The sequence below is a fragment of the Oryx dammah genome, unplaced genomic scaffold, assembly GCF_014754425.2.
Source record: "Oryx dammah isolate SB20612 unplaced genomic scaffold, SCBI_Odam_1.1 HiC_scaffold_12, whole genome shotgun sequence".
Classification (NCBI taxonomy): Eukaryota; Metazoa; Chordata; class Mammalia; order Artiodactyla; family Bovidae; genus Oryx; species Oryx dammah.
The window spans coordinates 71,829,717-71,853,617 of record NW_024070196.1 but is presented as its reverse complement, the minus strand read 5'-3'; the positions used below and the strand labels follow the sequence as shown (position 1 = coordinate 71,853,617).

General features: G+C 67.6%; 4 protein-coding genes and 1 non-coding gene across 6 annotated transcripts in view; 2 read left to right on the top strand and 3 right to left on the bottom strand.

The window, feature by feature from the left end:
- Window positions 1-1,040: 1,040 nt before the first annotated feature.
- On the top strand, window positions 1,041-3,683 carry CCDC188 (coiled-coil domain containing 188). The gene is made up of 9 exons (XM_040251266.1): window positions 1,041-1,580; window positions 1,875-1,982; window positions 2,137-2,241; window positions 2,615-2,671; window positions 2,790-2,849; window positions 2,941-3,005; window positions 3,160-3,217; window positions 3,335-3,384; window positions 3,472-3,683. The coding sequence occupies exons 1-9, from the start codon at window positions 1,041-1,043 to the stop codon at window positions 3,656-3,658; spliced, it is 1,230 nt and encodes a 409-aa protein (XP_040107200.1). The 3' UTR covers window positions 3,659-3,683.
- A 595-nt stretch (window positions 3,684-4,278) lies between these two features.
- ZDHHC8 (zinc finger DHHC-type palmitoyltransferase 8) lies at window positions 4,279-17,490 on the bottom strand. Its single transcript, XM_040251261.1, has 11 exons — window positions 17,321-17,490; window positions 11,526-11,647; window positions 11,220-11,377; window positions 10,929-11,101; window positions 10,626-10,728; window positions 10,122-10,213; window positions 9,868-10,009; window positions 9,574-9,694; window positions 9,391-9,500; window positions 7,587-8,551; window positions 4,279-6,763 (listed from the first exon to the last, which is right to left on the bottom strand). The coding sequence occupies exons 1-11, from the start codon at window positions 17,422-17,424 to the stop codon at window positions 6,592-6,594; spliced, it is 2,262 nt and encodes a 753-aa protein (XP_040107195.1). The 5' UTR covers window positions 17,425-17,490; the 3' UTR covers window positions 4,279-6,591.
- A 1,614-nt stretch (window positions 17,491-19,104) lies between these two features.
- RANBP1 (RAN binding protein 1) lies at window positions 19,105-23,470 on the bottom strand. 2 transcript variants are annotated; one of them, XM_040251275.1, is made up of 5 exons: window positions 22,949-23,470; window positions 21,508-21,665; window positions 20,161-20,289; window positions 19,797-19,862; window positions 19,105-19,509 (listed from the first exon to the last, which is right to left on the bottom strand). In XM_040251275.1, coding segments are annotated over exons 1-5 (471 nt in total). In that variant the 5' UTR covers window positions 22,951-23,470; the 3' UTR covers window positions 19,105-19,393. The 2 variants fall into 2 exon arrangements, 1 of the variants encoding a protein (XP_040107209.1); XR_005723009.1 differs by having other exon boundaries at window positions 19,265-19,509; window positions 19,797-20,289; window positions 22,949-23,186.
- On the bottom strand, window positions 19,639-19,766 carry LOC120871692. Its single transcript, XR_005723112.1, has one exon. It is a non-coding gene; the product is annotated as a small nucleolar RNA SNORA77 (small nucleolar RNA).
- A 122-nt stretch (window positions 23,471-23,592) lies between the features above and the next one.
- TRMT2A (tRNA methyltransferase 2 homolog A) overlaps window positions 23,593-23,901 on the top strand; it is a 5,719-nt gene continuing 5,410 nt past the window's right edge. The window contains exon 1 of the mRNA XM_040251262.1: window positions 23,593-23,649. The gene's annotated coding sequence lies outside the window, so the exon portion shown is untranslated. The remainder of the gene's footprint in view (window positions 23,650-23,901) is intronic.

Here is a 23,901-nt window from a genome sequence, read left to right as displayed (position 1 = left end):
GGCTTGTCGATCCCCTCCTGGGAGCTGGGGATCCGCCGGACGACCAGAGCCCCCCCTTCCCCGAGACCTGGAATCCGAGAGCAAGGTCACAGAGGATCCAGAGAGCAGCGAGAAAGTCATTGCCCGACACACAAGTGTTGTTCAGACCTCCTGGTAAGAGCCCAAAGGCCCAAGCAGGCCCCCTGGGCTCAAGCTAGCCCGGAACCCAGGGTCACGTTGCCGAGGGTCAAGGACCTCAGGGACGGCCGGGGTCTGCAGCTGTGTCCCCCGCACGGGCACTCAGGCTTCCGCCAACCCTCCTTTCTGAGGAAGCTGCTTGCGGATGCAGTTCTGTGAAGCGAGGGAGGAAACTGAAAGAGCGGGCTGTGAGCTGGGGGCTCCAGGAGTGGGGGGTGCCGTGGAGGGCGGGGGTGCAGTGGGACCCATGAGGCTGGTAGGAGGGGAGGGGAAACCGGGGGGAGGGTGGGGTGCCGGATCTGGTCCCTGAAAAGACCCCTGAAGTGGCGAAAAGCTGGACCAGAGTCCAGCCACTGAACAGGCCGTGGCGGCAAGTGGGTGACTCAACCTTGGATAACAGTCCTTGTGGGACCACGGAATGTTCAATAAATGACTTAAAAACAAAACAAAACAAAAAAACCTCGGAGATTCACAGGTGAAAAGGTCAGGCTGTGGGATGATCTCTTCCGGGTGGAGAGAGGCATGGGCACTGCCCCCGGGAAGGCCTCAGCGTGGGGCTCTCGGGTAGGGCAGGGCCACACTGGACTCCTGCTGCGGTTTGACTTTGCTTTTAGCTCCTGTCTGCAGGACCTGCCGTCCAGTTTAAGACAGCAGCTGATGGGATGTGGCGGGAGGGGCCCGGGCAGCCCCGCTCCAGCCGCTGCCCCAGCCCATTATGACCTCCCTGGCCCTGCCCAGGCCTTTGTGACAGTTGCCCCTGAGGTGCCTAGGGGCCGTGACACCGGAGCTCCCTTAGTAAGAGGGTGGCAGGACAGGCCAGGCCACAGCCTGGACCTGGGGTCAGGAAGGGGTCACAGGGAGGAATGGAGGGGCCGAAAACCCTGGGACCCTGCGGCCACACCCACCCCCAGTGCCCCCAGCCCCCAGCTCCGGGCAGCCTCGGGGGATGTCTGGACCCACCCTGCCCGGGGTTCGCCAGATGGCCCTGCATGGCGCCTCTCAGCCCCACCCACTCAGTGGAGACTGCCAGGCCTTTCTCAGCCCTGGGGACAAGGGGTGGGGGACCCAGGGTCAGGGGCGAGGCACCCGGGAACTTCATCACGAGCGAGGACGGCGAGCTGCAGGGACAGAGGCCGCGAGACCCGGCAAGGATGAGACAAGGGCAGACGGACGCCAGGCTGGGGTGGGGCTGGGCCCTGCACTCCAGCCACGAGCGAGAGCAGAGGGCTCCCTGGCAGGCGGCAGGGCCCACCTCGGGGCCCCGGCCCTGCCCTTGCCCACCCCTGATCCCGGGCACAGGGGCCTCAGCCTCACCCAGGGCAGACCCCCCCCAGCTCCAGGGCATGCCCCTGGGGCCCGTAGAGCCGTCCTTCCTTCAGCTGGAGCAGGAGAACCAGAGTCTGGTAAGCACCGGGCCCCAGCCCTGCCAGACCCCACGCCCCACAACCGGGCCCCGCCAGACCCTGTGCCCCGGCCCCATCAGACCCCAGCACACTGGGGACCTGCCAGACCCCACGCCCCGGATCCAACGCCCCAGCCCTGCCAGACCCCTCTCTCCAGCCCTGCCAGACCCCACGCCCCGCACCTGGGGCCCATCAGACCCCACGCCCCGGCCCCGTCAGGCCCACACCCTCTGCCCAGGCCCCCCCTCCAAGACGTGGCTCTCCCCATCTCCCCACCTCTGTGCCCCACCCCAGAAGAGGCAGAACCAGGATCTGCGGGAGCAGCTGGGGGCCCTCCTGGGGCCGGGGCAGCAGTTCCTGCCCTTGTGCCCCGAGCACTCGAGCTGCACGGCCCTGGCCTGGGTGAGTGCGGGGCGGGGCGCGGCCCCGGCAGGACCGCGGGTGGCACTGTGGAGCGCCCCGTGGCCACATGCGCTCCCCCTACCCCACTCCCAAGCAGTCCATGACCACGGACGCTGCCGATAGCCTTGGGGCTGAGCCGGGGGCTCCTCCGCAGCCCCCTGAGCAGGCCTGCGCCCGGCCCCTGGAGGACAGGGCCCCTCTGCAACTGCTGCGGCAGGAGCTGTGCAGGGGCCAGGAGTCCTTCGTGCAGCAGTCCCAGGTGGGGCGGGGGCGGGGGGCGGGGCTGGGAAGGGGCGGGGCCGGGAAGGGGGAGGAGTTTGTGCTGCAGTCCGTGGTGGGCTGTGGGCCCAGGGGGCAGGGCGGGGGCGGGGCCCGCATGGGGCGGGGCCGGGATGGGGCGGGGCCAGGCACTGGTTCCTGCGGCAGTCCCAGGTGGCCCAGGGGGCGTGTCCAGGAGCGGCGGGGCGGGGCGGGGCGGGGCGGGGCGGGGCGGGGGGCGGCACCGAGGTCGGGGAAGGGGAGGAGTCCGTGCCGCAGTCCCCGGTGGGCCCGGGGGGTGGGGCGGGGCGCGGTGGAGCGGGAGCCGACCACCCTCCAGCCCTACCTCGGCCCACACTGCGCCCCCTCCCCAGAACGAGCTGCAGCAGATCCGACTGTCTTTTGAGAGGAAGAAAATGGCTATCACCGAGGTGCCACCTGCAGGGGTGGGTGGGGGCGCCGGGCGGGGGCTCCACCTGTGGAGAGAGGCGTCCAGCACGGGTCCTGCCCCCTCCTGAGGGCGTGACCCAGCCTCGCCCCTCCCACCAGGTGTGGGACGGCGTGGCTGACGTGCACATGGCCCTGAACAACCAGGCCGCTGGGCTCCTGGTAGGTCCGCAGAGGCTCGAGGCCCAGAGGATGAGCGGGCGCGGAAGGGGCGGGCGAGCAGGACCCGCACTTCACGCTCTCTGGCCCCCAGAACCTCAAGAAGGACATCAGGGGCGTGCTGGACCAGATGGAGGACATCCAGCTGGAGATCCTGGGGTGATGTGGGGGCTGGAGGCCCGGGGGCGGGGGCTGGCTGAGCTGCAGTGGACCCGTCCCTGACCGGTCCCCAGTTCCCCAGCGCCAGGGCAGTGGTGCGGGCTGAGGAGGGGGTATACCTATGGTGCTGACTGCAGCACCCCCGCCCCCCCAGGGAACGGGCCCAGTGTCGGACCCAGGCCAGGAAGGACCAGAAGATGGCATGCAGAGGGGTAAGCCCCCACCCCCACCCCCACCCCCACCCTCCCAGAAGCCGCGCTTGGGCAGCGGGGGAGGAGCTGGGTGAGCAGGCCTGCCCTGACCTCACCGGCTCGGCCCCTCCTCCGCAGAAGGCACGGCTGCAGCTGGGACGCTCCGAGGGCCTCAGAGGCCAGCTCTGGTAGGTGGCCCAGCCGGTGTAGGGACCGAGCCCAGTGCCCAGGGCCCATCCCCGGGCGCCCCGCCCCCTGACCACCGCCGCCCGCAGGCTGCTGGCCCTGAGGCTGCTGCTGGGCGCCCTGCTGGCCTGCACCGCCGCCTACGTGTACGTGGTCGACCCCGCGCCCTTCGAGGGGCTGGTGCCACCCCTGCTGAGCCGCGCCGCCGTCTGGAAGCTGCGGGCCCTGCTGGGCCCGTTCCTGCGCCTCGAGGTGGACGGCTTCCTGCCCTTCTAGGCCGGAGGCCCAGCGGCCCCAGCGAGGAGGAAGCCAGCAGGCCGGCGCGGCCCCCAGCGCCCAGCGGCCGCGCCGGCCCCCGCCCACAGCACCGCTGCGCACCGTCCCTGCCCGGAGGCTTGGAGAAGGGAGGGGGCGGGGGCTGTCCTGAGGGCCAGGCCTGCAGCCGGACATATAGTCATGACTCTGGGCCTGTGTGCTTGTTTCCATGGATACCGGGGCTGGCGCCGGTGGCTGTGAGGCCTTTCCGGGCTGATCTTGCAGCGAGGATCCCCGGGGTGGCACCCCTCTCTGACACCTCTCGCCCACCTGCAGCGGGGGCAGCCTCTCCGCAGCCCCCTTTCCACCAGGAGTGGGGAGGGAGCCCCAGTGAAAGTGAGCTCCCCAGGCCTCATCCCCAGGTGGGCGGACCTCAGGGAGCAGGTTCTCTGCCCCACAGGTGCTGCTGAACCCAAACACAACCCGTGTCCCTGTCTGACCTACCACCCGCTTCCCACACCTGCCCAGCCACCACCCAGCGCCCTTCCCCCCCATTCCTGTTTACCTCCCCACCCCAGGGTCCCTGTCCAGTCCAGGCTTGAAGGACAGGGGGACCACGGTGGTGGACAGAGCCATGGGGGTAAAACACAAAGAGTTTATTTTCTGCATTAAACTGGGGCGAGGGGATTCCTTTCAGAACAAGAGACCAGATTTGTGGCTGCTCGTCCCCACGTGGGAGAAACAGCTCTGTGGGCAAGGGATGGGGGCTGGCCAAGGCCCTGCCCCGCCCCTGGGGGCGTCAGGGGGGCCCAGCTGGCTGGGGGCTGCAGGGCTGGGGATGGCGGGGCCCTCTGAGTACCCCAGGTGTGCAGAGAAGGAAGGCAGGCCCTCGGGGCAGGGCTGGCGGGCTGGGGTCTCCTCTGGCTGGCTGCTGCAGGAGCTTAAGGCATCCGCTCGTGTGCAGGGCGCAGGGGGAGGGGGCAGTGCAGAGGCCTGCAGGGGCTGCCTGAGACCCCCACCCGGCCTGGCCCAGCCCACAGAGGCCGGGCTCCCTGGGAAGGAAGGGACGTGTAAAGTGCTTGGTCAGGCAGGGGGTCGGGTGTGGGGGCAGAGACAGCCCAGAAGGCTGTGGTGGCCCCAGCAGCTCTGGGGCCCCCGCCTGGGGGGTCTGACCCTCCTGAGCCGGGAGGGTGCAGGGTCACGGGCCCTGGCAGGCTGGGGGTCAAGTCTACCTGTGGCTGGTGGAATGGAGGCCCCAGGGCCCCCTAGGGTCCACAGCAGCCCAGCCCTCCGGGGCCCCAGAGTGGCCTACTTGGTGTCCCGCTCGGGCCCCGAGAGGCTGGGGAAGAGGCTAGAGGCAGCCAAGTGCAGCCGGCACACAGCCCCCCGGGGAGGCGCCCCTGGGGCTGGGCTCCAGGGGGCCCGCAGCGGCGGGTGGTCCTCTGGGAGGCTGAAGTGGCACAGGTGCAGGCCGGGGGGCGCCCAGGGCTGGCCGCGCCACCCCCATCCACGGCTGCAGGTGCCGATCCAGCCCCTGCGGGCCGCAGCGTCCAGTGAGAGAGAAGCAGAAAGGCGGGGGGTCAGCAGACCAGGCCCTACCCCAGGCCTCCAGTCCCTGAAAGGCTGTGGATTCCCCCCACCCTGCCCAACGCGTGTCTGAGGAGGGGTGTAGGGACCAGTGCAGCTGCCCAGCATCCCAGCCCACGGGCACTCCCTGCTCAGGGGCCCCAGGGCGGCTCAGCCCAGCTCCCCCAACACCCTGTTACTTCCGGGGTGACACAGACACGGGAGGCCACACACCCCTGCCCGGCCTCCAGCCTGGCACCGGTTCAGGAATGCCCACACAGAGCACCCAGGCCCAGACAGGCTGCCACCCCCTCTCCGGCGGCCTGACCCCTATGCCCCGCCAGGAGCCCTGGTCTTGCTCAAGGAAAGGACCCAAGTGACTCTTTTTCTTTTTTTAATAAAATTATAGATATATAGATGTAGATACAAAAACATAGAACAGACACAACGCAAGCGGGCACTGCCCTGTGCTCACTCTCGGGTCCCTGGCACCAGGTGAAACTCCGAGCCCTCCCAATGTGCTTTCCACGTGGGCCCCAGGCTCCAGCGGGGCCTGGGCTTTGCGTGCCTTGGGTGGGGATCTCCAGTTTGCAGGGAGGGGGCTCGGGGTGGCCTGGGCCCCCAGGGGCGGCGTCGGGCCTCCTGTCTGCTCTCCCAGCCCCCATCGCCTCCCACAAGAGCGTAAAGCAGAGGTTAAGGCTTCAATTAAAGCGCGTTTCCAGGCGGGGCGGGGGAGGGGGACGGCAGGGGCCTGAGCGTTGACACGTGGGACGCAGCATGGCAGCTCAGAGCACAGACGTAGGGATGCGCCCACCAGCGGGGGCGAGACGAGACACACGGAGCCAGGACCCCACCCACAGCTGGCTGGCTGTCCGTCTGTCCACCTGTCTGTCAGAATAGCTGGGTGCCTGCGGGTGGGCCCGTGCTCCCTGCGGGAGAGCTGGCCATGCCAAGCTACAAGCTTGCAGCAGGTCCCTGAAAGGCAAGGGGTCGGGGCAGCCGGGCGGCAGGGCCCTCGGCCAGGGGCTCAGGCCTCTCTGTCCGTCTCTGGGCCTCGGGGACCCGCACAGAAGGGAAGCGGGTGGAGCCGGCCGGGTGACAACCTCAGGGGCACGGGCGCGCTCCGTGCCCCTCGCCGCCCCAGCTCACAGGAACAGGACCGCCAACACGCAGGCCCTGCAGCCCCGCGGCCCACGGCCCCACGGCGCCTGGTGAGCAGGTGCGGACGGGCAGCTGAGGACGAGGGAAGGGCCGCGGAGGCGTGGCTTTCCTCGCCGAGGCATCCGCGCCAGGCCTGGGTCTCCTCTCCAGGGGCAGAGAAGCTGGGAGGGGTGGCCGCGGGGGGTCGTGGTTCCCATGGCGCTCAGCGACGGGGGGGCAGTCGGTCCTCACACCGAGATCTCGTATGTGGTCCCACCCACGCCGGACACCTTCTTAACCAGCGTGTGCCGGGCGGGGCTGGCGGAGGGCCCTGGGGGGCCGGGGGCCGGCCCCAAGCGGGTCAGACCCGGGGACTGCCCATTAAGCTTACTTGGGGGGGTCTTCAGCTGAGGGTGGTCCCTGCATCGAAACAAGCAGACACACACACACGGTGAGCACGGAAACGCGGCAGAACACGGCCAGCAGAGGCAACGGACGAAGGACACGGACAAACAGAGCCCTGGGCAGCCCCTGCCTCTAAGCCTGGACAGTCCCACACGGAAATGGGGGGCGGGGGGTGGAGGACAGACATCTGTCGGAACAGCCACCATCCCTTCCCAGGCCGCTCAGCACAGACCAAGAGCACAGGGAGGCCAGGTGGACCCCGGCCAGGGCATCTGTGTCCTGGTGCCCTGAGCTGGGGGGCCCACAGTCACCCTCTGACCTCCTCCTTGCTCCCTCTGAGGAAAGCAAGGGGCTGCCCTTCGGCCCTGCAGCTGCTAGGCACTAACCAATAATGTGGACCTTGCTGCCCGCTGGGCCTGTCACCCAGCCTGCCTCTGCCCCCTGCCTGAGCCTCCCTTTGCCCGTCTCTGAGCAGGGAAGGCCACGGAGGGCCAGGACTGTGGTGCCCAGAGTGCACGTCTCACTACAGGATGACAGCACCCTGACCTGGCCTTCTGAACGTGGGCAGTTGACCGTCTCTAGAAGGACCCGGGATGCCCCACGCACTGGGTCTGTCAGCCCAGGAACAGTGTGGGCTGTTGGCAAAATCACCTGCCCCCACCCCAGGGTGTCCAGGGCGTCCTTGGAGCCGGCAACGCTCACGCTGGCCAGTAGGAGCCTCCAGGCCGGGTGAGGCCCACACCCCAGGGTAGCCTCAGGCCTCCTGGGCAGCCTCCCAGCCAAGAGCCCCGCAGACCCCTGCCCCGTGCCCGGTGGCCAGCCGCACCCCAGCACCCACCTCTGCACAGCCAGCGAGGGCGGTGGTTCCGGGAGGTCCGTGTGGATGAAGGCGACGGCCTTGGGGCCGGCATAGGAGGGTGAGCAGGGGGTGCCAGGTGGAGACGGGGGCACCTGGTGCGCCGGCGACCTGTGCGGGCCGCTGGTGGGCCGGGCCCCTGGGCCGCCGCTACCGGCCAGGTCTGTCTGCAGGGAGGAGGAGGAGGTCCGTGGTGCCCGGCTCACCGCACTGGACAGCGAGGACAGCGAGGTCTGCAGCGCGGGGTTGCGGGTGCCCCCGAAGCCAGGCCCGGCCACCAGGTCATCCCGGGAGCCGCAGGGCAGCCCGGGGCCACGTGGGCCCTCGGACAGCACGCCAGCCTGCTGCAGGCTGTAGGAGCTGGGCGTGTCATAGACGCCCGAGTCGCCGAAGAGCGAGTCGGCCTGAGAGCGCAGCAGCCGCTCCCGCTCCTCTCTGTCCTTGCGCTCCTGGATGGAGGCCATGATGGTCCGGGAGAGGTTGTCGTAGCGCACCGGCGAGGGCTCCCGCGGCCGCGGGCCCAGCACCGGGCTGAAGCTGCGGGGCGGCGGCCGTGGTGGGTCGCCTGGTGCCCCCGCGTGCAGGTAGGGCGAGCGGTAGCCGGGGGCGCCGGCTGCGGGGTGGGCCGGGCAGGCGTGGCCCCCCGGGGAGCCGGGGTTCAGCAGGCTATCATAGGACAGGCTGCCGCCGCGGTTGGGCAGCGCGTGGGGGGCAAAGAGGCCGCGGTGGGGCGTGGGGGGCCCGCCCTCAGAGCGCAGGGGCTGCAGAGCCACGTGGTCTCCGCCCCGCCGACTGGCCGCCTTGAGGCTCAGGGAGCGCAGGGCGCCTGAGAAGGTGTCAGCCGCGCTGAGGGGCGGGTAGTCAGGCAGGTCCAAGCTGGGCTCGGACACAAAGTCCAGGCTGTGGATGCTGTCCTCCCCCAGCGTCAGGGAGTCGGTGCCCGTGACCTGCAGGGAGAGAAGGCACGTCCACGTCCGCCCACCCCAGGCCCTGCCAGATGCCCTGTGCCCTCCGGGGAGCTGCCATCAAGCAGTGGCAGGCGCAGCGTCGAGCTGCTCCCAGAAGCCCGCAGTCCCCTTGCACCCAGAGGGAAGAGGCCCAGGGTGGGCACGGCAGTGTGGGTGGCCTCAGGGCACACGGTCAACCAGCCAGACCCTCCGTGGGATCCAGGACAACCCCAGGAAGGAGGTGACCATTCTAAGGGCCACCAGACCCTGGCCAGGCATGCCATCAGTCCTGGGGGAGCTCCCTGGGGATCCGGGCGTGCTGGCTCATCACGGGCCTGCCCCCCAGTGGCCATGAAGGAAGCATGCAGCCCCGGGACCTCAGGGCTCTTGTCCTCTGCTCAGGCCGCCCACCGCCCCACGTGAACACAGAGAATAAATGTGCTTCCTCAAACAATTTCAAATTCCTCTGAAGTCTTCCCCGGGGGCGGGGGGCGGGGGGGGGGGCCTGAAGGCCTCAGGCAGTGACTAACGTGGAATTCCCGGCGCCCGCACACAGTGCTGCCGGGGGCAGCGCCCACAGTGGCCCGGGGAACAGCGCCGAGCCAGCAGGCAGGCAGGCCAAGGGCCAGAGGGACCAGGACACCCTGCCCCAGCTGGCACGCTCACCCTCTGTGACTCAGAAGGGGTCTTCAGGAGTGCCTCATGGGGGGGCGGGGCCTCCTCGGGTAGGCGCTCCTGGGGCGGGGCTTTCTCAGGTAGGAACTCCTGGGGCGGGGTCTCCTGGGGGTGGGGCCTCGTGGCAGGGCCTCAGGAGCCCCGGCGGGGCCAGGCTTCCTCACCTGCTCCGCCGGCCCGCAGAATGGCGCCTTGGGACCCGTGGGAAAGGCGGGCCGGAACTTGTACATGGCGGGTGTCGGGGGGCTGGTCCTCTGCGCCGACAGGGCGCTCTCTGGAGGAGACGGGCCGCGGTCAGGCTGGGATCGCTCGGCGCCCCTCCCTCCGCTCGGGCGCTCCCACCTCACCAGCACTGCCCGGGCGCGGAGTCTGCAGGTCGCTGCCAAACGTGCCGGCCTCCACCTTAGGGGGCAGTGGCGGCCCCAGGTCCAGGGGCTTCTCATCCAGCCGGTCCAGGCTGCCCTTGGACTGGAAGGGGACATGGTACAGGCCAGGGGCGGGGCTTTACTGTGGAACTCCATCCTGGCGCCCAGGACCCTGACCCTTCCTTTGTTCCGCTCGGTCCTCTTCCTTCTATGTGGTCCCGCCAACCTGGCGGCTTCCCGCCGCTCCCCATCCCCCGCCCTCCCCTGGGCGCCCACCTTGCTGCGGCCCAGGCCAGCCTTCAGCCCATTGTCACTAAGCTTGACCTTGAGCGGAGGCGCTCGCTCCAGGAGCTCCGGCCGAAGGAAGGGCGGCTTCAGGCGAGCAGCCAGCGGCAGCCGGGGCGGCTCCACCACATACCTGCGCCAGGGCAGAGGGTCAGTGGCCAGGGCGGCCCCGCTTGAACGCTTGAATGCGCGCCGAGGGGAGGGCCCGCCAGGCGAGAGCAGATTGGACGGGCTGAGAGCCTCACCGGGGCGCCAGGGGGCTGCACAGCACGTGCTCCACGTTCCCGTAGCAGCCGCGGGTGAAGGGGTTCACGCCCCCACGGAACTTCCCCGTCACCTGTGGATACGGAACCCCTCAGCCAGCCTGGCCACCCAGGGTCCAGCCAAGGAGGGAAGACAAGCAGGGACAGCGGGGTTCCTCAGAGGTCAGTTGAGCAGCGTCAGTCCAGGGGTGTTCCCCACCTAGGTCACCAGGACCTGCCCCCATATGCAGTGGAACTTCTAGGTTGATTCACTGGGGGTACAGGGCAGGCGCGACCCTACGTGCCAAACCCCACCGGGGGCTCCAGAGCCGGGCTCCAGGGCTGGAGCCTCCACCAGCACTGCTGCGCATCAGCCAAGGGCCTCCAGGCCCCTGCTCCGACCACGCTCCTGCACGCCATCGTGCTGGCCCGGGCTCCTCGCTCAGCAGGTTAAGGACCCGCCCACACCCCTCCCCGTCAAGAACGCGCGGCCCCCCAGGTCTGCACCTGCTCGTTGGTGGTGCGGCCCCGAGTGACCAGCACCACGTGGAAGCCCGTGAGGCCGACGACGGGGATGAAGAAGAGGCCGGCCACACACATGACGGCCATGCTGGCCCGTTAAGGCCAACGGCCAAGGACGAGGACGGACAGCTGCCTGCGGATAGAGGCCCAGGCCCTCCCCACCACCCACTCAGGGAAGGGGACCCACTCCCCGGGGGCTTCCGGGCTCCGCCCCAGCCCTCCGGGCCTCGACTTCCCCGCGAGATGTGTCCCCGGCCCACACCGCCTTTGTGGTCAGGCCAAGGATACGTAATGGTGGTGTGGGCGGCACCCAGCCCCTCCGCATGGTTCAGCACGTAGACCAGCCCGAAGGCGACGACGCCCACCATGTGCGCGCTGAGCGACAGCAGGAACAGGAAGAAATAGCGGTAGTTGCGGCGCCCGATGCAGTTGTTGACCCAGGGGCAGTGGTGGTCGAAGTCCTGGGTGGGAACAGCGTGTCAGCACGCGGGGTGGGGCGGAGTCAGGGGTAGGGTGGGGCCAGGGCAGGGCGGGGCCGGAGGCGGGGCCGGGCAGAGGGCCGGCCGGGGCGGGCGTCACCTCCACGCAGTTGTCGCAGACGCTGCAGTGTGAGCACCGCGGCGGGCGGTAGAAGTGGCAGGTGGCGCACCACTTCATGCGGACCTGGATGCCCCGCACGTCCACGTTCTTGTACAGCGGGGCCCGGAAGTCGTCCTCCTTGTCCTCGTCCTCATCCGCTGTGGGCCGGGGGCGGCAGGAAATTGACCTCCCTGGCAGGAGAGGCCAGCCCTTCCCCAGCCAGTCCGCTCCCAGCCCGGCTTGCCCTCGTCTGCCACTCACACTCGAGCGAGAGCAAGTGGGGAGCCACCCCACGCAGGGCCCTACCTCGGGGGAAGACGCCAGGGTCCATGAAGGTGGCCATGCTGAAGTTGGCCAGGACAAAGAGGAAGAGGATGCCATTGTAGACGGGGACGGCTGGGGACACGGCGCGTGTCAACCACGGGCACCTGTGTGGGACAGCAGGCGGAGCTCGGTCTGGAGTGTGGCAGGTGTGTGGGGAGGGGACGTGGGGCAGCGGCCTGCGGCGCTCAGGGTGGCCACCAGAGCCAGCTCCGACCCAGCCACCCCCAAGCGCCTGCCAGGAACTCAACTCCCAGTTAAGAAAACTGAGGCTCAGAGGAAGGGCAGGAGGGGTTGCCCAGAGCCAAGCCTTGTCCTCCCACCCCCGTTGGGCATCTTTCCTGGCTGGGTCCCTTGCCCCCGGAGGGGTGGACACAGACGGGGTGAGAGCCCCTCTCTGCCCATGCACTCTGATGGGCAGAGGCCAGTGACCCGCTGGGCAGCTCAGGCCAGCCCTGGGCCTCACCCAGGCCTGTCCCCAGCCTGGCAGGCCCCTGCTTCCAGGGAGGTTCCGGGGTGTGATGTGGGGAGCTGCCTTCCTGGGTCTGTGAATGCATGGTGCAGAGGGCACATGCCGTCCCCTGTGGGGTGCAGTCTCAGCGCCTGGGCCTAGGTGCATCTGCACCCAGATAGCCTTGCCTCATTGTTTCACGTATTTGTCTGTGGCTGTCAGGCCTCAGTTGCGGCACGCAAGGTCCAGGCGTACCGGCTTCTCCCTTGTCGAGGCGCACAGGCTCAGTAGCTGCGACCCACAGGCTGAGCTGCTCCGAGGCAGGTGGGACTCAGCTCCCCAAGCAGGCGTCCAACCTGCATCGGATCGGCAGGCAGAACCTCAGCCACTGGGCCCCCGGGGGCCCCAGCCCCTTCTTAGCTTGTCACTTTTCTCTCCGCAGGGCAGTACAGAATCCCTGTGGACTCTGAAGGCACAGGCCCCGACGCCTTCGCCATGTCTCATCACCCCTCCGCACTGGGCTCCAGGGCTGTCCCCTCCTCCAGTAAGCCTTCCCAGACTGCTGGCTCGCTGTGGGGGTCTCGCACATGTCCCGGGTGGACACCCTGGCACCAGAGTGTCTCCCCAGCTCTCACAGGACCCACCCGCAGCCCTCTCTGAGGATGTGCCTGGCCTCAGGCAGTGGCCCGGGGCCCCCTGCCCCCACCCTTGGGGGTTCCTTGAGTTTGCCCACCAGGCTACCCCGAAGCGCCTCTGGCTCCAGGCTCCCTGTCCCTCCTGTGCTGAGCAAGGGGCACCCAGTGGGTCTGCTCCACACACCCAGGCCCTGCGTGGAGGCCAGGAGCCCCCGGGGTCCCCGACACCGGCCTCGGGGACAGGCCCTGTGGCCACGCGTGAGCGAGTCGTGCGGGCGGCCCTGGCCAGCCCACACTGGGCACACTGGCACCCAAGCCTGCCTTGGCCAGCCGCCAGCCCCACCACCCCAGCAACCACCTCCGTGCGGGTGGAACTTCTCTATTTTTAGTGGAAAGCGAGAGGCTATTTAAAGACTCCGCTCCCACGGCAGCACGCTGGGCGGGCTGGGAGCCGCGCGTCACCCCTTCCTATTCTCCGGGACCTGCCGTGGAGGTGACACTCAGCCCGAGGACACAGCGTCTGCGTGCCGGGCGGGCGGCCCGCCTCCACCGTGCCTGCCCATGGCCGGGAGCAGATGCCTTCCCCGCGCCCGTCCCTGCGCGCTGGCTGGGCACGCAGGCGGCACTCGGTGCACATCCGTGGCCTCTGGTCCAACGCCATCTGGAGGGTCGGTGGTGGGCCCTGGAGGCGTGCTCTGCCCAACGGGGTGGGAGGGGCTAACAGCCCAGATGCCAGTGGAGACGGGTGGGTGAGACAGAGCCAGGACTGGCCGGGACCGGGGACAGATGGGTGCTGCAGACCCGCCCCGGCGCGGAGCACTGGCTCCCCACGCGCCTTCTGGAGATGGCTGGCCGCGGCCTCCATGTGGAAGAAAATGTGTTCTCCTGCACTGGTGCCGGACGCAAGCTGCAGCAGGGTGGCGCGCCTGTCAGCCCCGCTTCACTGTCGGGGGCGGGTATCAGGGTCGTTGCCCCGCCCCCGGCAGCCCATGCCACCCTGTCCTCCCTGAGCCTCCGTGGCCCTAAGCGGCAGCGGACCGGGGCAAGAGCTGCAAGGCGGCGGAGCCACCCTTGCCGGATGGCCTCTGCCCCGGATGGGCACCACCTGCCCCCCAGTGCCCATGGGCAGCACGTCCCAGGGAGGGCAGGGTGTGGCTTCAGCGAGGGCAGGGCAAGCCTGGGGGGGACACGGGTTTTCTGACAGGGGCCTGAGCCCCCTCCATTCACTACCTCTAGCCCCCTAGGCTTGACCTGAACACGGGGTCAGGGGCTGCCCCGCACCCTGGCTCCCGCCCTTCCGCTCGCAACCTCCACCCCAGGCTTAAAATGGGTCTCAGGCCTGGGTCCCCCCCAGAGACCGGCTCAGACCCCAGTGCTGCCGGGGCCCAAGGACAGCTAAGCAGGGGAGAGAACAGAAGAGCACACGTCCCTGTGAGCACGCACACACGCACACGTGTGGACAGTGCATAAGCGTGCCCACACCCAGGGCAAGTGCAACGGAACGGCCAGGTGTGTGCTGACGTGTACGGCCAAGCACACTCGTGCACACGGTGACTCACCCACACCCACAGACACGGACGCAGACACGTCCCCTTCCGGTGGACTCTCACCCCCCGCCCTCTCTGGACCCCTGTCTGTTCCCCGTGGGCCGGGCAAGCGTGAGGAGGGAGTGAGGAAGCATGCGCTCAGTGGGCAAGGCCTGGCGGGCACTGCCCAGGCATCTGAGCCTGAGCCGGGCTCCAGGGGGACCTCTTGGTCCTCGGGACAACCCCCCGATCCCCCGGGGAACAGCGTGCTCCAGGCCGCCCCTGCCAGCTGGGCAGCCGTGCTGCGGGCCCCGGCCGGCCCCCTCCCCACAAGCCTCCCATGACCCCACCTGGGCCTACAGGAGGCCCCACCCAGCAGGATGGGGGTTCCACAGAGTAGCAAGCAGCCACGGCTAAATGCGGAATGGAAAATTTTAGCTCAGACATTTTCATTTAAATCGGATTCTTCATTAACACTGGCTAATGAAGGTCAGGCACAGGGCAGCCGGGACCAGAGGGTGGGCGGCCACTCTGCCCTGGTCCGGCCAGGAGGGCCTCTGGCTTCCTGCACCCACCCCACGGACCCCCGAGCAGAGGAGGAAGGTGCCTCAGGGCAGCAGGGCTCCTCAGGCCACACGTGGCAGGTCGTGGCAGGGGGCTCACCTCTCCCTGCAGCCCCTGCCAGCAGGCTTGTCCATGTCGGCCCACTGCAAGCTGGCTTGGTCCTAGGCCGGGCCTCATGGTCCAACTGGGCATAGGGACCACTCAGGTCCATTGTGCCTACCCCTCTGTGCGACATCCAGAGGGGAACCCAGTGGGTCCAGAGAGACAAGACAGCCCAGCCCCCACGTGGGTCCCGGCCCCACAGCCCTGGCCCTCTGATACTCACAGGGTCCCCGTCACCCTGCAGGGTGGCCCCAGGAGTTGGAAGGGGCGGGTCTCAGACCCCCCAACCCAGCACCTAAGCCAGCCTGGCACTGAGCCTTCTGGTGCCCAGGGGGGCAGGACTGTTCTGAGAACCCAGGAAAGCTTCCTGGAGGAGGAGGGCCACCAGGCAGCTCCCCTGTGGCATGCTACCCTTCCTCAGTGGGGGGACCCCACCTCTGGGCATGCTCGCCATGCCCCAGCCTCTCCTGGTGACAGGTTTGAATGTCCTTCCGGCCAAGCCGCTCAGCAAGCTGGCCCAAGGCAGGCGTCCCTGGTCCCCTCAGCCTGGGCTCCCGCTCCGAGCCTGCCTCAAACAGTCAGCTCATATTTCCTGAGCACAGAGAGGGCCAGGGGCCCCAGTCAGTGTCCAGCAAAGTCCAAGAAGCAGAGAAGACAAGAGTCCCATTCCTGCGGGGCCCCAAGGTGGGGTGGGGAGCGCCCCGGAGGGGGGTCTGGCTCCGCGAAGGGCCTGGGACCAGAGCTAGGGGGACACGAGGCCTGTCCAAGGAGGGCACTGCCCGGCCCCCTGCCCACCTGGAACGGCGCACTGCAGGCAGCGTCACTGGGCCTGGGTGGCCTGGCAGAACCCCCGCAGAGCCGCACTGCCTTGGTGGAGCCCAGCAGGACTGGGCTGAGAACAGGCCGGGGGCCCTGACGGTCCCTCGGCCAAGGAGCATGGCCCAGGGGCACAGGGAGGGTCCCCGGGCAAGAGGACTGCTGTGCCTGGACACGCCCCGCGCCCCCGTGCCCCTGTCTTCCCCACTGAGCTGCCCTGGGGTGCTGAGCACAGAGGCAGGCCAGGGACCCTGCATGCTCGCCCCCGGGGGTGGGGCCATCGGGACCCTCTGAAATCAAGGGAAGCCACAGGACAAGAACCCTTCCTTGAGGGGGGTCAGGGTGCTCTGAGCAGGAGAGGGGATGATGCTGACCTCAGCTTCTTGTTAAACTTTTCCCTTGCATCTCACAAGTTCTCACCGAGAACACGAATTCCTTTTAAAGTTAGAAGGACTAACGCTGAATTGCACTTGGGGGTGAGAACCAGGACCAGCGAGCGGCAGCCGGGCTGCAAGGAAGCAGGGCTGAGGCTCCCCCGGGGACCCCCACCAGGGCCCAGAGGCCAGAGCAGGGAGCCCGCCCCCCAGAAGGCCCCGCGGGACGCGCCCCCCCCTCAGCCCGCACCCGCTGCCCACAGCCAGCAGCATCTCAGTGACAAGAACACGTCTGCTCGCCAAAGCCAGAAATAAGCCCATCCACACAGCCTTTTTTAAACACGCTCCTGGCAGCCTGTGGCGCCCACCCAGCCCAGCAGGGCCCACTCGCCTGCGGGCGCCCAGTGCGGCCTGGTCAGCCTCGGGCCGCTGCCCGCGTCCCTGCCGAGGGGAAAGGGTGCCCAGCTGGCCACAGTCACCCCAAGCCTCAGGTCCCCAGGAAGGCCGGAGCAGTAGTTACTCGGGTCACCTGGCCATGTCCCAGTCTGGAAACCACGGCAGGAGGTGCTGCAGACCTGCATGGCTGAAGCCGGGGTCCCCAGCCGCTCCCTGTGCCTGGGGTGGGGGGCAGGGGGCAGGGTCACGACAGCGCAGAGGGAACCTTGTCATCAGCACCCGCCTGGTCTGCACCAGCCCAGGACCGGCCGGCCCCCTGCCTCAAAGTTTCCAGTGCCCACTGGAACCAGAGTCCCTGGGTGTGGCCTGGTTGGGCCCTTTGGCCGTGACCACTGGGCCTTCCTGAGGAGGTCAAGGGAAAGAGGAGGGCACTGCCAGGCCAGCGTCGGCAGTGGCCGTGGGGCAGGCACGTGGCAGCCAGGCCAGGCCACACCTACACGGACCAACTTGGCCGTGGCCTGGGGCCGGACGGCCGGGAGGGCGCCCGGGAGCCGCCGCCCACTGCTTGCAAGGGGGGCTGGTGGCCCTGGGAGGCCGGCGTCCCCTCCTGGGCTCACAGGGAGGGCAGGGCTGCAGCCACAGCCTGTGCAGACCCACACGCACTCCGCTGCCCCTCGCACCCAGGGGGGCCTGCCAGATACCAGGGTCCTCATAGCCAGGACTCACCTGGCTCTGCCTGGCTCCCGGCATCAGCCTTGGCCCAGGGTGGGGGCTCGCGGCGCCCACAGCCTTGTGCCCCCCACCCGGCCCAGTCCACTGTCCACTCCCCGGTGGGGTCCAGTCCCACCGGGCCGCGTCCAGCGCCCTGCGCGCAGCCCTGCCCCTCTGGCCCCGGCGCCCGCCGCGGCCGACTCACGTGAACACGAAGAACAGGGTGCTGGAGCCGACCAGCAGCGCGGCCGCCGTGGCCACCGGGATGTACTTGGCGGGTTTGAGGCGCGTCCCGGGGCTGCGGGGCATCCTGGGTGCCGCGCCGCCGCATCCCTCCCCGGGGCCGGGCGGGCGGGGCCGGCAGGACGGGCAGGACCCGGCGGCGGCGGCGGCGGCGGCGGCGGCGGCGGCCCGGGAGGAAATCCCACCCCGCGGGCGCGGCGGCGCGGCGGCGTGCTGATGTCAGCGCGCCCCTTAAGGTGGACCGGAGCGGGGCCGGGGGCCAGGCGGGGGCCCTCGCGACCGCCGCCCCGCCCGCCCTCCCCGCCCTGCGCTTGGGGCGGGGCCGGGCTCGGACCCTCCCGCCGGGGGGGCCCTCCCGGCCCTCCCGGCCCCTCCAGCCAGGAACCGCGACCCTGGGGGGCTGCTGCGGGCCCGCGCGTCTGGGGTCTGGTTCATCAGGGTTCGTGCTGCCGCCAGGCCCTACGTCTGGCCCACGGGCCCTGCGCGGGGCCCTTCTGGCGCAGACCTTTCCCTCAACACCTCTGAGCTCCTGCAGGGCAGGGCCAGGCCCCTCCTGCCTGGAGCGCAGCTCCTCCCGCCCCAGGACATGTCCAAGGGTGGCGGATTGTGACAAGGCAGGGCACCTTGGTGGTTTATCCCCTGCCCACTTCACAGCCCCTGAGCTGGACGAGAGGGCGGCAGCCGGCAGGGTAAGGAGGGTGGGGCGCTAGCCCTCTCCTGTGCCAGGCTGCAGGCCTCGCGGGACAGAGTGGGGTGCCCTGCCCCTGCCAGGACAGGCTGCCTGGGCAGGCTCACCCCCTGCAGGAAACCCCACCTCCGGACCCCGCGGCTGCCACTTAAGGTGGGGCTGACTACAGTGAGGTCGGGCCAGCCCGGGTCCCCTGCTCTGAAGCCAAGACCTTTAGCCCCTCCCCAGGTGAGAATCCATGGGGGGGGGGGGGGGTTCTGCTGCTCTGTGGCCAGAACCCTGTGCAGCCCTGTGCCTGAGCCCCTCAGGCTGGGAGACCCCGCCTGGGCCCAGGGCCCCAGGCAGCTGCTGGACATAAGAAACTGTGTGGGTGTCCTCCCACCACCCCTGGCCACAGCCTCTGCCTGGCAGGGAGCAGCCCCCAGGCCACAGGCAGGCAGGAAGCGGATACCTCCTGGCTCTACCCGGCTGCCTCCAGCCGGTGGCTCGAGGTCCTGCGGACACACTGCGGTCCTAGCCCTGCCCCTCAGGGTCTCTGGGTCTGTAAGGGGTGGGTGCAGGGTGTGGGCAGAGGGTCCCAGGGAGCTGTGGCCCAGGGATCACCAAGGGCAGCAGGGAGCAGTCAGGAGCCGACATGGATGCGCCAGCCACTTCTCTTCCCCACCCCACCCTCTCGCCCTGCCCCATGCAGCCTGGCTCAGGGCCAAGCACAGGCATCCTCTGGCCGGGTCCTGCCATGTTCCCCAAACCCCCACCCCCACAGGACTCCCTCGGAGGCAGTGGTCTGCAGAAGACACAGGACCTCACCGGACCCGCCCCCCGAGGACACCCCACCTCCACCCAGACAAGAGGGCCCAGAGCCGCGCAGGACAGTCTTCTCTGAGGACAGTCACAGGGCTGTGCCCGGCTCCAGGTCCGACAGGCGGCTCCGCCAGGGCAGAGGGCCACCTAAAGATGCCCGGTCAAAGCCCGGGGCGCACCGAGGACTCCTGGTGGGCGTCCTCACCCCAAGGCCGGGGCAGAGCGAGGGGGCGGCGCACACACGTCCTGCCTCCATGCAGGTTTCAAATGTGTTGTTTATTCGCTATTTTGATGACTATAAATAAGTGTTTCCACTATGGAAAAGAAAGTTAGCACGGTACATTCTCGTGACCAGGGAATGGATTTTCTGAAGTTGTCTTCATGAGGGCAAAAACTTGGAAAAAAAAACAACCTGAATGTTGGAAGTCAGTTCTTTATATAAAGTCCCTTGTAAAAACAAAACAGAATAAAAACAAACCGAAAAGAAGGCGCAGGGCAAAATTAAAAAAGAAACGGGGGAAGACGGGCAAGCTGCCCGGGGGCGCCTCACTGCTCCTCCTCGGCGGGCGCCGGGGCCGCGTCCTGGGGCTGCTCGCCCTCCTGCACCGATAGCGCCTCGAGCTTCTCCGCCACCTTCTCGGCGCTGTCATTCTTGCCGGACCCTGGGGGCACGGGGGTGCGGTCAGAGGGCGGCGCAGCAGCCGGCCGTGCCCCAGCATCTCCAGGTGAACACGTGCCCGGGACTCCAGCGGCGGCCCCAGCGAAACGCAGCCAGCCCACCCCCAGAAAGCACCCGTGTACCGGGGTAGCTGTGCTGCCCTTAACAGGGCAGAGGTCACAGCCCCCGTAAGTTTCTGTGGCAGACGAAAAAAGCACCCGCCGGGGGCTGCGGCTGCGGCTGGGTGCAGAGTGAGTCTGCAGAGCCCCCACCCCCCGGGGCCTCCGGCACCTTTTTTCTCTTTCTCTTCAATCTCTTTCCTGCATTCTTCGAACTTCGTCTTAAATTTCTGTGCGTCTGCAAAGAGAAAGAGAGGGTGCCCCCAAAGACCCCTGAGCAGCAAGGGGGACGCGGTCCTGGACAGTCCCACAGACACCCCACTCCCATCTGGGCAGCCCATCCTGCCAGGCACCGCACTGGAGCAGGCCCCACAGCACAGAGGCGAGGCCTCCTCGGCACCAGGTGGTCGGCGACTGGGTGCCACTCTCGCCAACACCAGTGGGAGGACACCGCGGCCCGGGGGGCAGGCTGGGCACAGCCCTGTGAGCGCAGGCCTCCCTGGAGGGCCCCCCCGTACACACCCGGGCCTGCTTACTCTCGGCATTGAGGAAGCGGATGGCCAGCAGCTCCTGCTTGGGGCACTCATCAGCGAAGTCGGCATGGGTGTTCCAGACCCAGGCACGGTCGCTGCCTGCGTTCGGCTTCAGCTCCATCATCGGCGTGACTGGAGGGAGAAGCCCCATGAGGACCGCACGGCTACCACGCCGGCCCCACCCCAACCCCTAAAGCCCTGACTGGAGCAAAAGCCTGGTTGGGGGTTCGCCAAACCAGGCCCAGACAAAGGCTTGTGGGTCTGGATCTTACCCAAACCTCTGCAAACTCCCCGTGCCCACTTAAAAGCAGGACTGTCCTGAATCTGGGAAGAGGGCAGCCATTCCCTGACCACGAGGACACCTCAGCAGGGGTCTCTAATGCCACCAGACCCATTCACCACCAGCCGCCCCGGCCCTGGCCCTGTCCAAGCAGACCCAGGGCAGATGTGGGCCTCACCTGGGCAGGCCCAGCCTTCCTGAACAGGGTGCCCACCACGTGGCCGAGTCCATACCTGGCCACACATGAGGACCCAGCCCACAGCAGGCAGGGCTGTAGCTGAGATGCATAAGCTACAAGTGGGGCGAAGGAGACCCCCCACTCTCGGCCTTGCACTGCCCAAGGACATCCCAGGGAAAGAGGCCACTGGAAGTGGACACCGAAGGCCCATGACCAGCTTGTACGCCACGGAGATCGAGCCGCACCCAGGAATCTGCATGGCCACCCATCCCTCAGGCCACGCAGGGACTCAAGGAGGCCAGCTTCCCAAGAAAACAAGTGGCCCACAGCCGCACTCGTCCCACGTGCCTGACAGAAATCTCCCAGGACCAGCCCCAGGAACACATCACATTCAGCACCGAGACCACTCATCCCAGCCCAGAACCCCGCTGAGCCCACGTGCCTCCCGGGCACTCAAGGCCCCTCTCTGCCACCACCCACCCACCTGCACACCAGGCCGGAAACCCGGTGACCAGCCAGGCTTTGAGAGAAGCAAGGTCAGGGAAAACCTCTGGGAAACACCTCAAACTGGGCTGGAGAACAAGGACCAGACCAGGAGCGACAGGGTGGGCCGAGCGGCAGGGTGGGAGGACCTCGGAGCGTGGGCGCAGGAGCTGGCCCAAGAGTGTCGGTGGGACCGTGGTACTGGGAGGCCGGTCCCTGCCGGTCCAGCCACATCACCCTCCCGGGCCCTCTGGTTCTCGCCCGGTCACCTGTGCGCCCTGAGAGCCCTGCCCCTCGCCCCGCCTCCTGCAGTGATTGGTGCAGAGCTTGCCGGTCCCCGCCCCTCGCCCCGCCTCCTGCAGTGATTGGTGCAGAGCTGGCGGGTCCCCGCCCCCCTCGCCCCGCCTACTGTAGTGGTTGGCGCAGATCTTGAGTGTCTTGTCCCTGCGCATGAGCAGGCGGATGGTCCCCTTCTCCTTGTGCCTCAGCAGCTTGACGTCCCCCGTGCCCCGCTCCTTCCACTCCGGAAGGTCGTTCTCTGAAGCAAACCGGAACAGCTTGGCCCGCCTGCGAGGAAAGCCGTGGGGAAAGGCGTTAGGGTTAAGAGGGACGAGGCCGGGTCTACACCCGAGGCCTCGCCTGACATCCCTGCCTTTTACTCCAGAACTGCAGGTCAGAACATCACCAGAAAAACGAGGAGGCCCAACGAACCCCAAGTCTTACAGGAGAGCCTGACCTTTCAGAGGGCGCACTGCACTGCCGGCCAAGGCAGCCGTCACGGTGTGGGGGCTCCCTGGCGCCACGGATGCGGGCAAGGGACGAGGAGCCTTTCCTCCGCTGGGAAGACAGGCTGCAGGCCTCCACTCGGGCCACAGGTTCTGGGACGAGCCGGCCTTCCCACCCACAGCAGCTCGGCCGTCTGCCTCGCCAAGGATCCCAGCTCTGCCGGTCCCTTTCCTGCGGAGACTGCTCTCTGCGCCACCCGCAACCATCAAGGGGGCAGGGGGCCCACGAGGAGGCCCCTCCCGCTGGCCCCGCCTCCCTGGGGAGGCTGGGAGGCGCTCAGGACTGGTCTCCAGCGCCTCCCGGTCTTAAGAGGAGTGATCCCCTCTGCTTCCCTCCTCTGACCCACAGCGGAGCACTCAAACCGTACTCTGGTGTTTCCGAGGGAACTTGAAGCGGTGGAGAGTAGGCCCCTCCTTCCCTCGCACCTCCCGGCGATTCCCGCTAACTTGCAGCTGCGTCTCCCAAGGCCCCCCGATTCCCAAACTCGCAGCTGCGTCTCCCAAGGCCCCCGCGTCGTGTGGCGCCAGCGCTGTCACAGTCACCTGGCCACACGGCTCCTGCGAGTGCTGCTTCAAGGTGCCCTGGCCAGCACAACCTCTTGTTGGAAGCACCGAGATCACAATGATTGTTTTAAAACGTAACTTCGATGACTAACCCCCCACCTTGTATCTGTAATTCCAAGCATCATTTCCAATGTTAAAACTAAATCTGAAATTCACGAGCTTCAAAGGATGCCAATGTTGAAGAAAAAAAGACAGTGCTGGTAAAGACCCAATGCTCAACCAGACATGGGGCTGTGGGAGTCTTAGAGCGGGGTGGCAAAGACAGGGGTCTGTGAAGATGTCAATTGTGGGCACAGTGGGACAGGCCTCAGGGCAGTGTGCGTCCCAGGGGCCAGGAAGGAGTGTATTCAAGAGCAACTTAGTTTCAACATGGGAGGAACCATCACAAAATCCTGTGGTTAAAGGTCAAGCCAAGATCTTAACACCTGTAAAAAAAAAAAAAAAAAAAACACTTCCGACTTCAAAGTGAACGTGCCTACTTCTGAAAAGATGCCAACTTACATTTTAAAAAGTTCCTCTTCATCTTCTTCCAGCGTTTTAATTTCTTGCTCCGGAAGAGAAACTATTGGCTCAAACTGGGGGTCGTGGTTGGACTCATCAGCATTCTCGGTGGAGGTGTCATGGTCCTCGTGGGTGTCCTGCAGTGGCAGGTGGAGACGTGAGTGACCCTTCCGGCTGCGCCAGACTCCACCAGTGCTCAGGGCCAGGCATTCCCACTAGTGAGGGGCCTATCACCCCCAAAGCCTTTCTCCAACCTGCAGTGAGACCCTAGACTCCGATATCCTCTTTCAGAGGCAAGACACCACCTCACAGACTCCCCAAACTCCCCCGCACTGCATGTGTAAGATGGGAACGCAGATACTGCCACGTGCAGATTAAGGGCGCTACGACGGCGTGGAGGGTGGGAGGGAAGGGCCTCGAGTCGAGCACTCCTCTTACAAAGCCTTTTGAGTTTTTACTGGGTGAGAAAAATCTGTGCTCTTGCTTAAAAGTTGCGGCGGCGTGCTACTATGTATGCAGAATTCAGTTCTGCCAACAACTTTATCTCGGCTGGGGAAATGACGCGTGTAAATCAAGAGGATTCACGCAAATAAACGCCACAGAGTTCGGATCCAGCGCGGAGAACTAAATACAGGGCACAAAGGATCAGGTTTGGGGTTATAGCAGGGGAGCACGTGGCTTGGAGATCCATAGCCCCGGAGGTAAGTCGCCGGGACTGAGCTCCTCGGCTCGGCCCAGGAACGCAGGCCTCCGCCGGCCACTCGGCCGGACGGCACCTCCCTCCCCCAGCCCAGGTGGCCACGGGCCGCCCGCCAGGCCGCGCGGGCGCGGAGGCGGGTAGCGGCTCGCGGCCCGGCACGCGATGAATGGGGAGCCGAGTGGACCGGCCGCGTCCGCGCGGGGAACCGGCGGCGGCCAGGGGCGGGCGCGAGGCCCGGCCGCCCCAAGGTCAC